Source organism: Equus asinus, chromosome 17, assembly GCF_041296235.1.
Source record: "Equus asinus isolate D_3611 breed Donkey chromosome 17, EquAss-T2T_v2, whole genome shotgun sequence".
Lineage (NCBI taxonomy): Eukaryota > Metazoa > Chordata > Mammalia > Perissodactyla > Equidae > Equus > Equus asinus.
The window spans coordinates 1,275,701-1,294,670 of record NC_091806.1 but is presented as its reverse complement, the minus strand read 5'-3'; the positions used below and the strand labels follow the sequence as shown (position 1 = coordinate 1,294,670).

General features: G+C 41.2%; 1 protein-coding gene across 3 annotated transcripts in view; it reads right to left on the bottom strand.

The window, feature by feature from the left end:
- CAT (catalase) overlaps nucleotides 1-18,970 on the bottom strand; it is a 45,451-nt gene that overhangs the window by 14,538 nt on the left and 11,943 nt on the right. For 2 of the 3 annotated variants that reach the window (XM_070487512.1, XM_044749808.2), the window contains 6 exons: nucleotides 6,768-6,939; nucleotides 5,620-5,730; nucleotides 4,531-4,661; nucleotides 3,969-4,073; nucleotides 3,243-3,368; nucleotides 79-270 (listed from right to left, as the gene is read on the bottom strand). In XM_070487512.1, the coding sequence (XP_070343613.1) occupies nucleotides 79-270; nucleotides 3,243-3,368; nucleotides 3,969-4,073; nucleotides 4,531-4,661; nucleotides 5,620-5,730; nucleotides 6,768-6,939 (837 nt within the window). The remainder of the gene's footprint in view (nucleotides 1-78; nucleotides 271-3,242; nucleotides 3,369-3,968; nucleotides 4,074-4,530; nucleotides 4,662-5,619; nucleotides 5,731-6,767; nucleotides 6,940-18,970) is intronic. The other variant, XM_070487513.1, reaches the window with a different exon arrangement.

Sequence of the window (18,970 nt, the reverse complement as noted above, 5' to 3'; positions counted from 1 at the left end):
TTCCGTTATGAACACTTGACTGCAAATGTTCCAAAATCAGATTAACAACTAAAACTATCGAGTTGTTAACTAACTCACCTTGGTAAGATCAAATGGGTTAAATGGAAAAGTTTCTGCCTGATCAAATGTCATGACCTGGATGTACAAGGTCCAGGATGGGTAGTTGCCTGTGGCAATGGCGTTGAAAAGGTCCCGGAGGCCGTAGTCAGGGTCTTCCTGGGAGAGTCTTGCTGCGTCTTCAACAGAAAGGTTTTTGATGCCCTGGTCAGTCTACGGAATGAAAGAAGGAAGCACAAGCTGAAACTTACTGGCAAAGCTATCGAACTTTAATTAGTAATTCATTGAAGGGTTATGAGTAAGGCTACTCAAAGATTGGATTTTTCCTTGTACCATAATTCCACTGTTCAAGACTGATACAAATATAAATTTATCAATGAGAAATTCTACTGGATTAGACTGATTCCTTTAAGATCCAGGGAATCTGTCTATGCATTTCATACTTAAGATTAGTTCTATCTTTCCTTTATGCGTTCTATATCACAGTCATGAAAGGCATAATGATGTTTCTGTCAACAATGGACCACATATACCACAGTGGTCCCATAAGATTAGTTTCTTGTAGCCTAGGTGTGTAGGGGGCTGCAAGATCTAGGTTTGTGCAAGCACACTCTATGATGTTCACACAATGATAAAATCACCTAACAATGCATTTCTCAGAACACATCCCCATGATTAAGCAAAGCATGACTATATCTAAATTTTTTAATTATTGACATATACTTTATTTACAATTTTTCACCCATATAAAGAATGCTGCATGACTGTCTTCAGACAAACCCAAAAACATTTTGGCATAAAATATACATAACATAAAATTTACCATTTTAAAGTAACCACTCAGTGGATTTTTTGAGTCTATATCTCAAAATGGAGTTGCTGGGTCATATGGTAATCCTACATTTAATATCTTGAGGAATTTCAAAACTGTTTTCCAGAGTGTCTATTATTTGAATTTGTATACTCATTTTACTTTTTGAATCAGAAAACAAAATCAAAATATATTTAAAAAATAAACAAATGATTAATAAAATTAAATGGCTTCTCTTTTTTGCATGAAGTAGTTTTTTTTAATTCCCTGTTTTATAATAGCTCAAATCAATTACTGAGATTGTGCTCAGCTAGCAGCCCTCCACCCCTACTCTCCTCCTTTTTTATTTTAAACAAACTATAGAATCATAGTTCACAGAGCTGAGAAGAACTGCAGGACAGCCACTCGGAACCAGTTCTCTGATTCTAAGCAGGCAAAGTTAGTATTCTGACTTTCCAAACGAGCCATTAAGACCCACAGAAGTTAAGTCACTTTCACAGCTGCTCCCAGAGCAGAATGGCAATACTGCCCTTTAACAGATCCCCCACCTCTATCTTATTCTGAAAGATCCCCAACAAGCTAAGCACCATGGAAAGATTTCCTTAGCAAAAGTCAACTCTGAAAGGCTAGTCCATTTCTACCACAGAAATCTCAACGCTCTCTGGCCAGTGGCAAGATTTGAACCTTCTTACTATCAGACCAGAAGTAAAGCCACCGTCAGGGTTCAAAAATGGAGGTCACCATCTGTAGATCACCCAGAGAGCTAATACACTACATTGTGCAATAATATTGCAACATCTTTCTGATTTTAATCGAATCTCTTGGGTTTAGAAAAGAATAATCTCTGGTCAGAATAATCCAGACTGATGAAGGGCTGTCTGCTGAACAGACCCATAAGCAATCCAGTCTTTCTCAGACCATGGACAGCTGGTACTATCATCCCAGTTTTACAGTGACAAACCTGGAGCTCAGTGACTTCTAACAATATTCCCAAGTCACAGTTATCTGTAAGAGGGAAGACCTGAGTTCAGATTGGTCTAACCGCAGAGCCACCAACCATGCTAGCTGTCCCAGATAGAATCACTTCTTAGTCCTGCCCTACATGACACCACACTGCTCCTTTTGGCAATTACAAGCCAATGGGTCAACTGTTTCTTAAGTTGTTCCTTGCCAAAGATCACATACCCAAGCCATAGCAAAAAGAGAGGTGACAGTTTCCCTGTCTGCTATACCTACGTTCATGGTTCACATAAAGATTAAGACAGGACAGAAGAAAACAGGTCTGTGGGATGTCATTAAGAGGGAGATGGCATTTTTCATGAGTCCACTCCTGTCTCTGCTTATTTTAGCAGCAGTGTTGGGAAATAAGCTCTTGGGCAACTAGAGGTTTTTTAAGAACCTTCTAGAGTTCTCTGGAATATGGCTTATTCTAACAAATGCCAAGCTCACACTAAAAGAGAGCCCTTTAAAACACTTCAATTATTTAAAAGGTTCTCAAAAGCTTCCCCAAAGGTAACTGATTTGACCTGATTGTATGAAAGCAAACCAAAAAAAGAGAATTTTTGTTTTCTGACATTTGTAATTCACTTGCCCTGTTCATAGTATACCCTTAATAAATGGTAAATAAGTGGATAGATGAATTAAAAAGTTGGGAGAAATGTTTTTGGAAAGCCAGCATCAGATGTTGAAAGTGGTGGTGAGACTGGTATTTCACAGACGGGAATGCCCCAACTCTGCCTCAGTGCCCCCTCCTGGGCTTCGAAAGATAGCTATGCTCAGAGCACTGACTCAGGGCGAGGAAAGGCGAGGCAACAGAACAATTCACCGCTTGCTAAGTCTCACCTCCAAACTCCAACAAGGAACTCTAGAAAGCTAGGTTACAGGTAGAAATCTTTTGCCTATCCTGGAGGCCTGTATTATCTCCTTACCTTTGGGCCCACACCAAACCTTAAACCTTCTCACTCCAGGGAGAAAGAATTTCAATGTGCACCTGCCAGCACCAGAAACATTAAACCAGAGAGGCAGCACAAAGGAGCGTTTTTCCACCTATTTATGGCAGGGTCCCCAGGGTCCAGGAGAAGAAAGCTTGACTATTGACAACAGCCAGTGCTCTTGCTCTCTGGCCACATGAAAAGAAGAGACCAAAGAGCCCACACACAGTTCTTCTAAGTGGGCTGCGAGAATCTACTCACTCAGGCAGTGGTCAACAAAATATTCATGGTACTGAGCAACTAGATCAGTACTTCTCATCCTTAGGGGTGGAGGAGGTAAGGGAAAGGTAGGGGAGGTCTTGATCTTTGCCTAGTCCTCAGGAGAAGTAAGGAGACGTTGGTGGCAGGAGCCTTGTACCCTCTGCCCCATAGGCAACACGTACCTTATAATGGAATTTGCAATAAACTACCTCTCCCTTCGCATTAACCAGCTTGAAAGTATGTGATCCATATCCATTCATGTGCCTATGTCCATCCGGAATGCCTCGATCACTGAACAGGAAAGAAACCTAAGGAAGAAAAAAATAAAGCCTAAAACTTTTCAATTTAAATCAAAACATCCTAGATTTTTAAGACATTCCTAAGTTTCTAGAAACCCCTTAATGACACAGCCAAGTACCCAAGGAAGAGTTACCATATTTACATCTATAATAAATAACAAACAGAAGAATTTTAAAGCAGAATGATATATAAATTATTGAACTCATGGCTCAAAATTCTATAAACAAAAGTTAAAGCAAATCTGAAAACTAGCCTAACTTATTATTCAAAATTGATTTAAATAGCAAATTCATTTGGTACTCCTTTCCCCTCCTTTCCCTAATACAAAGAAGTTTACGACAGGCTTGAGACTTTAATCCTTAATATTGCGAAGTATCAAGGGATAATGTCTTTAGCACCACATAAGGTGTACGAATGGAAGAAGATCGACAAAATCAGTCACTATAAAAGTCTTCAGGGTGAAGAAATCTGAGAGAGCCTCCCAAAAAAGAAGGGCAGAAGCCAATTCTAATCAAAGAGCCCAACCTGGAGAAGGACATTATGAGGCATAATTACCAGTTCCATCCCAGGTGACATATGATAACAGAGTGAAAAAAGAATGCTCCCACCTGATGCAGAGACTCAGGACGCAGACTCCAGAAATCCCAGACCATATCCGGATCCTTCAAGTGCGTTTGAGGGTTTCTCTTTTGGCTGTGGATAAAGGACGGAAACTAAATGGGAAAAAAAAAAAGAAAAACTAAGTTAACAGGAATTATGGTGCCTGACATTATACATCACATGGCTAGGTTTATGGATTATAGTTCTGAACAATATAATCCTAGAATTTTAAACTGCAAACCCTAAAATGAAATTTACCCTCTACTGTTTCTAGGGCAAAGCACCTTTTTCTATTAATCTTCCATGCTCTGCAAGGAAAACTGGACTATTTCCATTAAGTCGGGGAATCTTGAAACTGCAAATCTAAGACCAGTGATAACTGTTGTTATTTGATACTATAAAAAGATACTAAATATGAAAAAATGTGTTTAAAAAGGCAATGCAGCCAACCTAAATTCTCTTCTTTCTGCCTTTCCGAGGGCCTCTCCTCAAATGCCATTCTATACGGAGTATCTGAAATCAATTTAAATCAACCAATATTGGTAGAGTGCAAAATACTCTATGGCTTACCAACATGGCATCCCTGATGAAGAAAATGGGGGTATTATTTCCAACAAGATCCCAATTACCATCTTCAGTGTAAAATTTCACCGCAAACCCACGAGGGTCACGAACTGTGTCAGCTGAGCCTGATTCTCCAGCTAGAAGATTCAAATGGGAAAAAGGAAGCCTAAGCCAGAGCTCTTTGCATCCAAGAAGCCTGAAGGCATAAAGAAACATTAGGATCTAACTGTTCCAATCCATTTCCTAAAAGTAAATTAGATATTTAAGTACCCAGGTTATTATTTCTACCACCTACCAGCTAATTTGGTCAACAAATTAAATAAATGAATTAATTGAGAGTAATAAGAGAGTACATGTAATAACAGCTGAAGAGATTATCCATTTAAGATAATAAGGTGGCTTTGTCCAAACGTGATTAAAATAAGGGAAGAGAATAATTATAAACATTAAGGTGGTGAATAAAGCAAATAAGTGAGTCATCAAAATGAGACTGATATTAAGAAAATGAGTTAAAATATAGGTTTATTCTTAATTTCATTTATTTTTGCATTCCACAGTATTTTTTAAATGCACAAACACAGACTCACACAGAAACAGAATTAATCATGCATTGTGGTGTGTTGAGATGTAGTATGATAGATCTCATTCCTACTACCCTGTACCATGAGAAAAACTCTGAAATAGAAATAATCTCACCTTGCAAAGTAAACCTATGGATTAGGAATAATGTTGGTAAAGCATCTACCCATGGTTGGCAGAGTAAATTCTCAATAAAGGGCAGCTGTTACCATGGTTACTGAATAAGGTCCTCACTCCATACTTCCGTGTGAGGCAACCACTCATAGAAAAGTTCTTTCCAAGTGTCACAGAACTGCAGAGGCAGCTCTGTAAACTGTGATTTCCTAAGACCTCAACAGAGTTATAAGTAACTTCCTACGTGTCTTACCTATTTTTCCACTGTAAAACCTTGCATAATTTGGAGAAGTGCTTATTTCCTATTGTCCTACAAGTTTTTCTTGAAATTAAGTTATAAATGCCCCAAATAAGATGCAGGGCTGAGTCCAGCAACACAATCATGCGAACAGACTGACTTACCAACGGTAGAGAATCGAACCGCAATGGGAGTCCTCTTGCCAATCTGGTCAAACACCTTTGCCTTGGAGTATCTGGTGATGTCATGCGTGACCTCAAAGTAGCCAAAAGCCCCTAACAAGAAAGACACAGAAATCTCATCCTGGAGACCATCACTCAAACCATCAGGCCCTCAATGGACATCTGGGTGACTAGAGAAACTGACGGTTTAGCACTGGCCTTCTGGGAGCTTCCAATATGATGGGAGAAGGGGAGATGTCCGAATGCAAGTGCAAAGAGCAGAATGCAAACCCCTGTTATCGTTCAGTGCTAAGCGGAGGGCTACACAGCTGGAGCCAAGAGGAGATGGGCAAGGCTGGAAGCCGCTCATCACGCAGGGTCTGAGAGGGCCTGGAACTCCACGTGGGACTCAGGAGAGAAAGAGAAGAATGGGGAGAAGGAGAAAACACAGAGAAAGAACAAACACTTAGAAAGGACGCCACAGAGCCACACCACACACCGAACAGCAAACCAAAGCCACAACGGAAAAGCCACACAAAGAACATTGGAGGAGCTGGAAGAAGAGGGGAATGAGACCAGGAAGTCCTCACAGGGACTGCAAGGGGGCAGCTAAGAGAACAACTTTCTCCTCCTTTCTATCAAGCTTTCTTTTTCCTACTGAGTTTTTAGCTTTCTTTGAAACACCACCCTCATCTTTTATCTCCGTAATAAAAGCAAGATAAAAATTTTACAGATGTCTTGACCCAAAAGGAAAAATCACCACAAACCCACCACCCTAACACAACTATCCTCAATTTTGCACAGCTCATTCCAGTATCTATCCAGCTAGTGCACCATCTAAATCGTGTTACAATTACAGGACATCTGGGTCTGTATTTCCATATTCTTACTTCTTCACTAAACTATATGATGGAAGAAAAGGAAGATTACCCTTATTTTTAGTAAAATAAAGTATGTTTATATATAATGTTCAATCCAGGGAAATAACCATCATTTCATTTCTAACTCCTCTGCTGATGGACGTGTTTTCCTTTCTCCCAGGAAAGGAGATTTTGGCCCTTCTATTAAAAGAGCTCCAGCCTTCTGAGAAATAATTTTTAACCCAAGTGCTATGAAACAATCCTTCTGCAACAAATAAACAGAGCTCTCACCTGCTCCTTTAGCATGCACGACTCTCTCAGGAATTCTCTCCCGGTCAAAGTGAGCCATCTCATCAGTGAAAACCACATCCTGAACAAGGAGGGGCCCTCGGGGCCCTGCCGTCATAATATTGAGTTTGTCTCCTATTGGGATACCAGCCCCGGTGGTCAGAACATCAGGCTGCTAAGAGAACACCAAAGGAAAAAGGGCAGGAGAGTCAGCACGATCAAACTCCTAATTGACACTGTCATAGGCTACACTGCTTTGCAATTTTTATACCTTCTGCCCAAATTCTTTTTAAACTTCCTGTGTCCAAGGCACTAAAATACTACAGATATGCTGTTTCCTGAAATTTATAGTCAGGTCTCAGAAATCCCAGATGAATCCCAAACTAATCTGCTAAGAGATCTGCTATAAGGGCAGAAAGACAGCAAAATACTCAGCCAACGTGCTCAGCATCTGCTCTGCATACAGCCAGCAGCTCCGCCCAGGAAGCCCCAGGTAGAGATCCCCAAAAACGGATCAATCGTGCTTCACGTCCAAACGAATAGGGAGGAGACGGTCTCTGCAGAAGCTACGCTAGTTAACGCCTTACTCAGAACTTACAGATGCTTTGTACCGTGGCGGATGTTAAGGTGGGCGCTGGCAGAGTGCATTTTCTCTGTGGATCCTCAGTGGATCCCAGCTATCTGCAACACCTCTTTTCAATTCCCAAAACAAAAGATCAATGGCTTTTATTGTCACTGAAAATTATGGCGTCAATTTTCTAAACATGTCAAATGTCTCTGAAATGGATAGAACTCGCTTTAATCTACCCAATTCTCCAGTTTTGGCTACATCCGAAGCCTCTCGGCTGTCCCTTCTCTAGGGTGCGAGCAGTGCTTTTTCAAGCCTCATGATTCTGGGCAGCTCTTCCCTGCATCTCCCGTCTGGTTCCATGGTCACACACTCTACTTTTGGCCACAGATACCTCCTCCCTAACGTCCCCCCTGGTGCCTGGGAGATGAGGGGAGAGTGTGGGTGCAGAAAGCTAAGCTGCCTCCATCCTGGGAGAATAACTCAAGAGGCCTCCTGACCAAAGTCAATGCTACCAGCTTCACAAACCCAGAAAAGCATTAAGCTCAGAGTTTCCACAAACCTGGAGCAGAGTATATAACTTCTATTCTCCATGCACGTCTGTCCTGAATATTAAAATAAAGTTGCTGCCTGCCTCTTTTCTGGAACGGGATACGGGGGGTCGGAGGGGGGCACTTTTAAGTACTATAGAAGTACTGTGTGAGCTCTTTGGGAAAATGCACTGAATAAAGGAGATCTTGGAGTTTGCAAAATTAGTAAACAAGACTCACACACTAGTACGTGCCCCTTGCCCACCGGCGTCCTGCTCACACTGGAATGGGAAGAGGTCCACAAGGCCCCGTAGAATCGTGCCTGCTGGCACCACAGACCCTCCCCCCTCCCGCTCCGTCAATCACCAGATGTGTAGTTACTAGCAAGTTACTTACTATTTTCTGAGTCTCAATTTTTCATCTGCAAAATGGACAAAAAGTAACTACTTCCCAGAGTTGATACACGGATTAAAAGAGCTAAATTTATACAAAATATGGACCACACCACTTACCAGCTGTGAGAAAGTGACCTGATGGCAGAAGCCAAGCATTTCAGGTCGTATTTTCCAGTAACTGGGCGGATGTGCGGGCCTCGGTCCACACTCTCACCCCACCCCTCACCCTCCAGCAGCAACCTCTTCCTGACCGCAAGGAAGTGAAAGGGTCCAGTCAACGGTCACCACCCAAGCACGCCACTCTCTTTGGAAGACACACATGCGCTGATCCATGTGACACTGTATACTTTTAAATTTAAAGTAGAAAACGAATCAGAAAAAGGACAGTAAACTTGCACAACTTCACCTTCAGTTTAAACCTGAAACCTGACTGTCAGCCTCGCTGCCACTGGAACCACCTGGGGAGCTTTTTAAAGCATAGTGGTGCCTGGGTCATCCTCCGGGAGATTTCTGATACAATTAGTCTGCGGGAGGCCTGGGGGTCGGGGTTTTTTTGAGCTCCCCAGGTGATTCCAAAGGGAAGCCAGGTGTGAGAGCCACTGACTTAAAGCTTTTGGATAATCCAAAATTAAAATAATAAGAGTCTAAGCAAACTAAATCTGTTCCCTCTTTATATGTTGTTTTCATCATATAAACAAGGCACCAAAGGAAGCCTAAAAAGCAATAAAGAGGCCATCTCATAAAGGAAAAGAGCAGGAGAAAGGGTGCCGAGAAGCTCAGCCAAAGGAAGGGCAACCTAAGGTCAGTGTCTACATCCCTGCATCCCTAAGGCAGGCAAGGAGCTGCCACTAAAAGAGAGAGGAGACCACACCACATGTCCCCTCCTGATGACCAGGTCAGGGTGATATGGTCAAGATTAAAAACGATGCCCAAAGGAAGGAGAAGCACAGGAAACTGGATAAGTGAATGGATGGCTGAAGAGCTAAAGAATGAGATGGTCTCACCTGAATCATGGAATCTTACTGCAGGAATGCTGGAATTTTGCCACCATTGGGCCTGCCTCCCACCCAACACGGGAATCTCCTCCATAGCACCAATCCCATTAAGAAAGGAAACCTGGGCTCATAGTTACAAATGTAGCATTCAGCACCTCTTCTAATTCCCTCTTCTAAGAGATCAGCTGTTCTCATTTTTAACAGCTTTCCTCACACAAGCTATTCTACCTGCACTTTGCCTTCAAAACAAGTGTGGCAGGAAAGCCTTCCACGGCCTCAGCAACACAACAGGGAGGCCAGTGGGCAGAGGCCAGAAAGGAAAGATCCCGACCTCGGGGGATGTTTAAGGCGACATTAGATCCGAGAAACTGACCCAAACTAAAGGTAAGAAAGTGTTTATTACAAGGTGAGGAGGAGGGCGCAGCACATTTGTCAAGATGCAAAGAGTTACGCAGCGAAGCTTTATTAAATAAAATGGCGGGGGGGGGATGGACTGTGGACAGCAAATTTTTAAAAATCATTTCTGAAAAAAGTACGAGGCTTTGGACAAGTTTCTACAAGATAACGAGGTCCCAAGGTGAAAAGAGGAACTGCCTCATATTGCCTCTGACCTCAGAAACATTTTCATGTGACAGGCACGCAAACATGGACTCTGAGTTAAGGCTTCTTCCTCAACGTACTCAAGACAAAAAGGAATGAGAAGCAGTTACTCAATGCATCTGCTTGCCTTGAGGGAAGCTACATTCTAACCACATCTCCCAAAATATGACAAAATAGACAACTTAATCATCTCCCTTGTGTGAGGGATCAGAATTTGCTACCCCAAAATGTGTCTCTTTGGCTTGTTTTTAAGAACAAAATACTCAGAAAGAAACTTTGACCTTCCCTGTAACTACCTAAAAGAATCTAAGATTAAAGGCCTGTTCCAAGAAGGAGCTCTCACCATAGATAACTCCAGGTGTGGTCGACAGAAAGGCACCTGGCGAGGCACAATTTTATCAAAGTAAGAAGGCCTAGTAAAGATTTGTTATTGAACATTTGCTTTTCCATCTCCCTGTGAATTGCCGTCCTCCCCTTGGAAGTCCCAAAACACTACCCCCAACATCCTTGTCTTTAGCTAAAGACGGTATTTAAGGTGGCACCTTTGGCAATTTTGGCGAGCTACTTAGTTTTCCTGAGTCTCTCCCATGTGTGCATGTTATAAAGCTTTGTTTGATTTTCTCCTGTTATTCTGTCTCATGTCAATTTAATTCTTGAACCAGCCAGAAGAACCTAGAGGATAAGGACTAGCTCTTCCTCCCCCACAGTTTGGCAATGAGGATGGGATAAAACTTCACTGGCTGGATGCTGCTTGCTCCTGGACTACTGCAGCTCAGAGATCCTGGATCCCTAAGAAGAGCCAGCAGGAGACAAGAGTTCTTACCACGTCAGTCTCCCAGATCTCTGCCTGCAGGGTCCAGTGGAAGCAAGAGTAGTAAGTTTTGTTTCCTTGTCTCAATTTAGACTAGCAGGAGAAAATATTGGTGAAGCTAGCTTCTTGTACTGAGTGACTCTGGGAAATTTGGTTTGGGTCCTCATTGGTTTATTGATCCTTCCCCACCCAGAGATGGTCACTATTTTTCCTTGTCTCTGTCTTGTTTGTCATGTGGCATAAAAAGGAAAAAGCACAGGGCAAGAAGCAGGCATCTCTACAAGCCTGTTGTCTGGGCCAGCCCTCAGTGAACTTTGCTGTGGGTTAATATGCACGGGAGGGGAAAGCTGTTGCTAAGGGGCATCTTGGAAGCCAAAGAGGGTGCAAATTTGGTGGACACGGGTGGAGCAGTTAAGAGCCATTAGGGCGCTCACCACCTCAAGAAGTCTCCTGTAATAGGATAAGTTGGTCAAGGAACGGGGTAGATGACACAGGTTTCCTGCCAGCCTCAAGAAAATTCCCATGCAACAGGAGTTGTAAAACAACACACACTCCCTAAGCCCACAGAACCTCCCTCCTAGGTATTATTCAGGCTCCAGGAGACCCAAGGCTTAGCTAAAGCTGTCCATGTGCATATAAGATGAGGTTTTTCTCTTTTGTCTTGTTCCGTATCTTGAGAGCTTGGCTTTGTGACCTTTCTGGTCTCTGCCATCGGGAGGACGCATGCACTAGCATGCATCTTGGCAGCCAGTTGAACAGACGGGTTCCGAGACACGCTCTCTTTGTCTGGCTGTCTCAGCTCTCAGGGGAGTTTGTCGTCAGGGGCCCCAGTCCATCAGGGCCTTTGTCATCTCAACCTGCATTGCTTGTTATTGCAGCACCTGCGCAACAAAAGCCTCTGCTTTCTTAGACCATTTTTGGGAGCAAACATTCTGGATCTGGTGAGGGTGGCTTCTTTTGCACTCTCTTTTGGGGACGTCTCGTATGTCCAGGGTTAAGCCATAAAAGCGTTAGCGAGCAAGGGCTTGCCTCCCAATGCGCACAGAAGCTGACACCGTGGCACGCAGCCTTTGAGAGAAGAAATGCTTTATTGTGCAATCGACTGGCAAGGAGACAGAAGGCCAGGTTCTCGAATCTGTCTCATGGGTCCAAAGTATGAGATAAGGGTTGGGGATCGGGGCGGGCAGGCTGGTCTGCAGAAGCACGGGCAGGATGAGTTTCAATTGGCAGATCAAAATTTTCTCTTCTGTACATGCTCCCGGCTGGCTCATGACCCCTGAAAAATAGCTTTAAGATCTTGTTGTTAAGACGGGGGTCAGTTATCGAAGGTTCCCGGGAAAAGCACAGTAAACAGGGATGAAGTTGTTATGCAGACTGAAGTCACTGCCTTCTCCATTAATAAAAGTTTCTGCAGATTTAGACTCATCCTCCCCTTCCTGGCACAGAGAGGGAGGCACCCTCACAAATGGAGACTTCTCTAACAAATGTAAATTTCCCCTACAAAAGGGTAACTTCAACTCGCTGTTCAGAGCTTTTCCTATGTCTAGCATTTTTTAATAATCATCAGCTCAAAACAGCCCTTATGCCAAAGAGGCATATTTTGGGGTGGCAGATTCTGTTCCTGGCCCTCTGGTTACAAAAGCCCTATTGGTTTGAGTCACTATTAAGATCCTACTCATCACCGCCAGACAATGGATCAGTTAAATTGGAAAAATTTTGAGAGAGCTCTCATCATAAACAGCTGTTTTATTGGTATCTATGAAAAAACCAAATTAAAAACAAAACACAAAGAAATAATGACTAGCCTTAAAATCTAATCGAATTTGGGATCTTTGTTTCCTCTCATAGTCTTACAGATGCTAATAAAAGCATTAAGTTAACTAAGAAAAAAATACAAACAGCAGATGAGAAAGTCAAGGGACTCGACAAGGTAGAAACTTTTAAAAGAGTTTTTAGGAAATAAGGTAAATAAAGCAAATATTAAAAGGGAAAAAACAGCAGAATCCAAGAGGGGACAGTCACGAGACTCACCTCCCCAGGAGGGAAGTCTGCAGACGGTTACTTTAAAAAGTGGGATAAATAAAACGGGCATTAATGGGATGAAAACAAAGGTTTAATTCAGCACTGCCTAAGGTTGCCTGGGCCAAAGGGACACTCTACTCGTCCCCCCAACACTGAAGGGCCCCAAACAGGTCTCCCCTACTTACCTAGTTTGGAAAAATTTAAAAACCCAGAAGGCAGAGATCACAATGAAAAACTTGCACTTAGGGCCACCATTAGGCCTCTTAACCAAGTAAAAGAAGAACAGAAGGGCCAGGGTCCCTCGGCTCAACCTGACGCTGGGGCCTCAAAGCCGTTTACACAGAAATGGGTAAAATTTTATAGGAGAATTGGTATATTTAAATGGACTGTAGGTGAAGTGATTGCATCTCTTTTGCCCGACCGTATTACAGATTGTACGGTGGGGATACACATATTTTCTCGCTGGGGAACATTTCCCCTGCCAGATACTGTAAAACAGCAAATAAATCCACCCTTCAGACAATGTTAATTAAACATGCTAAAGGAAGTCAACAGGGTTGCCAGAGCCCATACAATGGCCCATACAATAAAATAAAAACTAGAAGCTGATAGCAGGTGCTAATAAAAAAGATAATGAGAGCTCACCAACCCAGGGTAAATTGATCTAGGGTTGAATTGCACACAGAGGGCCTTTGTTAAATGTTTTGTACAGATTTTAAAGGTGTGATACATTGTTCTAAAGTTTTAGAACATTAAAATCTTTTCATTTACCTCTTAGCTAAAAATCTCCCTCGTATAAAGAAGCGATTGGAAAAATGTAGCTGGGTCAATGTCTTTTATCATTCAGACCATAATCCAGTTCTTTGGGGGCCTGAAGGCACCATCTTTGTCCCACAAATGCCTGCTGGGCCCGAGGCATGGCTCTTGGAAGCAGCTCAGAGTTCACTTGTCCTTCTGCCAATCCCCAAACGCCCCCCTATTCCCCTCAAAATGCTCGTAGACATTGGGACATTGGAAACTGATAATGCAAATATGCCCCAGAAACTCCATCTTGGAGAAAACCTCAATATTTTCTCTGCACCTCTGTGATGTAGGTTTTCTGCTCCCGTCTTCTCTAGGACCTAAGAGCATTCTTTAAAATGCAAAGTTTCTCATCAGAAAAAAAAAAAAAAAGGCCTTAACCATTCTAGCAGTTAAACTTAACCTTTCCAACAGCCAAAACAACATATGGATTGAACTATTTTATAAACCAGTGAGTTTTGTTTGTACCTGATTCATGGCAAAAATTTAATGGAGGGGCTGGCCCCATGGCTGAGTGGTTAAGTTCGCGCGCTCTGCTGCAGGCGGCCCAGTGTTTTGTTGGTTCGAATCCTGGGCGCGGACATGGCACTGCTCGTCAAGCCATGCTGAGGCAGCGTCCCACATGCCACAACCAGAAAGACCCACAATGAAGAATATATAACTATGTACTGGGGGGCTTTGGGGAGAAAAAGGAAAAAAATAAAATCTAAAAAAAAAAAAATTTAATGGAAACCAAGGTCTCTGTCTGTGTCTACCTGTATGTTCATGTGTGTCTATACGTATATTTTGCAAATGCAAGATATTTTTCTACCTGGGTTATTAGTCAAATCAGCTAATGTTATCTCTGTTACATTTGTCAGCAAAAATAATAACTTAGAATGATAGCTCATTTTGTCTAATGTCTCATGAAGTTTTCGTGGGTAACCTAAACATAATTGTTGGGGGCAAATAATTTAGATATAAGTGAGACAGAAGTTTATAGATAAACTTTTAGCAATAATTATATTTTATGGCATTTATATTACTAGGTGAAATTAAATAATAAAAAAATTCATTGAATATCTAGGTCATTTTCAAATAAGATAAAATACTGAAACATTAATTAAATATGTCTAAGTTTACCTACTTTTGTCTTACTACAGAGAAACTAAAAGATGTTTGAGTCTATTAGTAAACATCTCTTGTGCTCTATTAAAAGATTATACTATGACATAATATTTCTAAAAAGTATTTATAAATTTGCCAAGCCACTAAAAATTAATAAGGAAAACATCTTTGTATCAAGGAAGGTAAGATATTTGTTTTCAGTAAAGAAGGTATAAGAAATAAAGATATTTGTTTGTTAAAATGGTTATAGAAGGTTTATTCTTAAAAACTCTTGGGGGCTGGCCCAGTAGCATAGTGGTTAAATTCGTGTGTTCCACTCTGGCAGCCCAGGGTTCATAAGTTCGGATCCCGGATGCAGACCCAGCACTGCTCATCAAGCCATGCTGTGGCAGCGTCCCACATAGAGTGGAGGAAGGTTCGCACAGATGTTAGCTCAGCAACAACCTTCTTCAAGCAAAAAGAGGAAGATTGGCAACAGATGTTAGCTCAGGGCCAATCTTCCTCACAAAACAAAAAAAAGAACTCTAGAAAAGAGTTTTGTGCACAGTCAAGTTGGCTAAGATTGAAATGAATTTAATTGAGTTTTACTATGAAAAGTAAGCTGGTGCAAAATTAAAATTTGGTTTTCTCTCCTTAAAAGAATAATTTTCTTAAACTTTTGGTCTGCTCTTGATCAAGAAATTATAAAATGTTTTTCTTTACCTTTGAGTAAGTCTACATAAAAGAAATTCCATGTTTTGTCAAAATCATTTCCTATGTTCACAAAGGCTGAGGTCTATTAAGCAAACTAAGGGTTTTTTTGAACTCTATGTTTGCCTTAAACATCCTCTGTTGTCCGGCTGGTTCGATGGATATCTGACTAAGCAGTGGTTCACAGTGACCTATATCCTATTTGAAGTCTTCTGTCATTTACAGACAGTTATTGTTGTCCTCTGGTGCTTTTTGCAAATATGTTTCATCTTCATGGAGACAACCTTAACACTCAATCTAGAATACAGGTTTCTGATGAACTTTCAGATCATAAAACTGAACTGAGTAAGAAAACATAAAACTCTAACAGAGAAACTGATGACCTCATGAAACTGCTAACAAAGATTAAGAGTTGATTACATGTACCTGAATAAACTGATGAGAACGATTATAAGTTTTATGACTTTTGTTTGAATTACTGCTTTTTTTATGTCTTGTTTTTTACATATTTAAGGAAATCTTTTTGTCTTTTCTCTTAAGCTAACTATGACTTATGGCAATTGGGTAAATTGTACTTGTGTAAGCAGAATTGAAACATTTCTCTTTTTCTCCCTACTTTATCCCTCCAGAATTTAGAAACTCTCAATGAGTAAATATTCTTATTTTTATGGCAATATAGTTATTTGCACAAGTTCAATAAAAATCTGTTCACCTTATAACAGGGCACAATTAGAAAACATTGATTATATTACCAAGGCTTTGACTGAAATGTCATATTTGGGACAGAAATGCAGACTTGGATATGACCATACAGCTTTAAGCAACAAGGATTGACTTTATAAAACAAATAAAACTACTCGAAAATATTGGCCTGGTACCTTGCTTACAGGGTTCCCAGCAACCTTAGCTGGTGAGTAAATTACTTCCTGGGAGGCACAGAGAACCTCAGGATATTTGGGGGACCTTGAGAAGAGAGGAATTCACCCAAATCTAAGTTGTTGCAGGCAGAGCCTGATGACAAGTTGTTGGCTTTGCTTTCCTGGCCTCAAGAGGCTTTTAAAGTTCAATCTGAGATTCCTTATGAAAAGTTCCAGTAAAGTAGGTCTAAAAGAGCCTATATGATCATTATTCTTGCTGTGCTTATGTAAATAATTGGGACAAGTTTATTGAAGGTAGACTTATTTTGCACAGCAATCAGTCAATTTGGCTACCTTAGGTAAAAATGAGAGTGATTTTAGAGAGGAAAATCACATTTCAGTAGAAAACTATAATATGCATTTGTGGATATTAGATTCTAGTTCTGTTGCTTGTCTTTGAAGTTTTTGTTTTCTACCTGTAAACTGGACTGGATCCTAAATGCTTCTAGTTTCCTCAAATATCTGGCTACAAATCTCCAAATTAATGTTTTCAATTTTCTCCAACCTTTTCATTCAGAATCATTGAACTAAAACCTGACAACTGAAGTTGAACAACCTGATATAAATGTGAGAGACATCATCATGACAGCCCACGTTTAAACAATCTTCACGTCTACTGCTGTATAAGCCACTCAAAAGGATACCTGAACGCCCAATGGCATCATCAGAGACATCTCAAATCGCAAAAGATGCTTCAACCCTGACATCTAGAAATCTTCTTGACTGGCTGTCCCTTGGGCTCAGAAATTGGTTTATCATTTGCTCCAACCATTAACCTTGTTTTTCTTTTGGTTTCCATAGAAATCCCTTCTATTAAAGACCTGATTGCTTGTTTACACAATATAGGCCTAACTTTGGGAGGCCACCTGCACCCCACCTCCTGAAGTGAATTTAACTGGACGGACCTATTGTCAGGACTGAGAGACTGACTGGTGTCCAGTGAGACGGAACAACCTACCAACTCAGCTTCTGGACTGTGAAACTTTTCTCTTTTTTTTTTTTTAAGGAAGACTGGCCCTGAGCTAACATCGTGCCCATCTTCCTCTACTTTATATGTGGGACGCCTGCCACAGCATGGCTTGCCAAGCGGTGCTATGTCTGCACCCGGGATCCGAACTGGCAAACCCCAGGCCGCCAAAGTGGAACATGTGCACTTAACTGCTGCGCCACCAGGCCGGCCCCTGGACTGTGAAACTTCTTGAAGTTCCAAAGATGGGACTGTGGGGACCACAATTTGCCACCCCAAAATGTGTTTCTTTGACTTGATTTTTGTTTTTGTTCTTTTTTTTGCAGGGAAGGTGCTAACATCTGTTGCCACTCTCCCACTTTTTTCTTTTCTCCCCAAAGCTCCAGTGCGTGGTTGTAAATCCCAGTTATAAGTCCTTCTAGTTTTTCCATGTGAGCCACCTCCACAGCAAGGCAACTGAGAGACAAGTGGTGTGGTTCTGCAACCAGGAACCAAACCTGGGCTGCCGAAGTGGTGAGAGCACCGAACTTTAACCACGAGGCCATTGGGGCTGGCTCTTGATTGTTTTTAAGAAGAAAAAACTCAGAAAGAAACTTTGACCTTCCCCCTAACTGCCTAAAAGAATCTAAGATTAAAGGCCTGTTCCAAGAAGGAGCTATCACCATAGATAACTCCAGGTGTGGTCAACAGAAAGGCACCTGGTGAGGCACATTTTTATCAAAGAAGGCCCAGCAAACATTTGTTTACCCAACATTTGCTTTTCCATCTCCCTGTGAATTGCAATCCTCCCCTTGGAAGTCCCAAACCACTACCCCCAATATCCTTCTTTGTCTTTAGCTGAAGATGGTATTTAAGGTGGTGGCTTTGGCCATTTTGGCCAGTTACCCAGATTTCCTGGGTTTCTCTCATGTAGACATGTTATTAAACTTTGTGTGACTTTCTCCTGTTATTCTGTCTCATGTCAACTTAATTTTAGATCAGCCAGAAGAATCTTGGGGGTAGAGGAATCGGTCTTCCTCCCCTAAACTAGCTACTCCTCTCTCACTTTCTAGGGGTATTGAGAGACAGGAAGAAAGTGTAGATTAAGATTTAGACTAAATTCACCCAACAACATTCAAAGCATATTTACAGGGTGTCTACTGTATGTTAGGCCCTGAGGATTACAGCAGCAAACATCAAATTCCTGCCTCAAGGAGCTTACATTCTATTGAGGATGTTAACTGTTCTATTATTTATAGTATCAGAAGCTTAGAGACAGCTTAAATGTCCAAAAATAAAGGCACAATTAATAATGGCACATCCACAAGATGAAGTATCACCACCATTAAAAGTTTTACACACAGAAAAATTTTATTAACAATGACACTATTATAACATTTATGTGGTATCATTACAGGTCATTTTAATTTTCTTTAGATTTCCTTCTATTTTCTTTCCTAAAAAATTTTCAGTCAGCAAGTCTTTTTCTACATCTAATTAAATATCAGAAGTTTTTCAAATTATTTCTATTTTTATATTGACTTAATGAAGGCTATGTGAATCATATGCATGTAATAAACAGATAAAGTTCCTAAAAACATTTTTAATGAATATACTACATCACTGCAAAGGTCCCTCGTAATCACTTTGCTAATTACTTTCTAAAAATGTCCTACACTATGCTTAGTTTTCACTTGCCTGTACAAATTTAGAGACAAGTGAAATTTTTATTTGAAGTTACACACTACATCCTCAGCTTAAAATGCCTTCATAAAAAACAGAGACAGAGATACATACATAATCATTTTTAAGAGGGACGTCCCT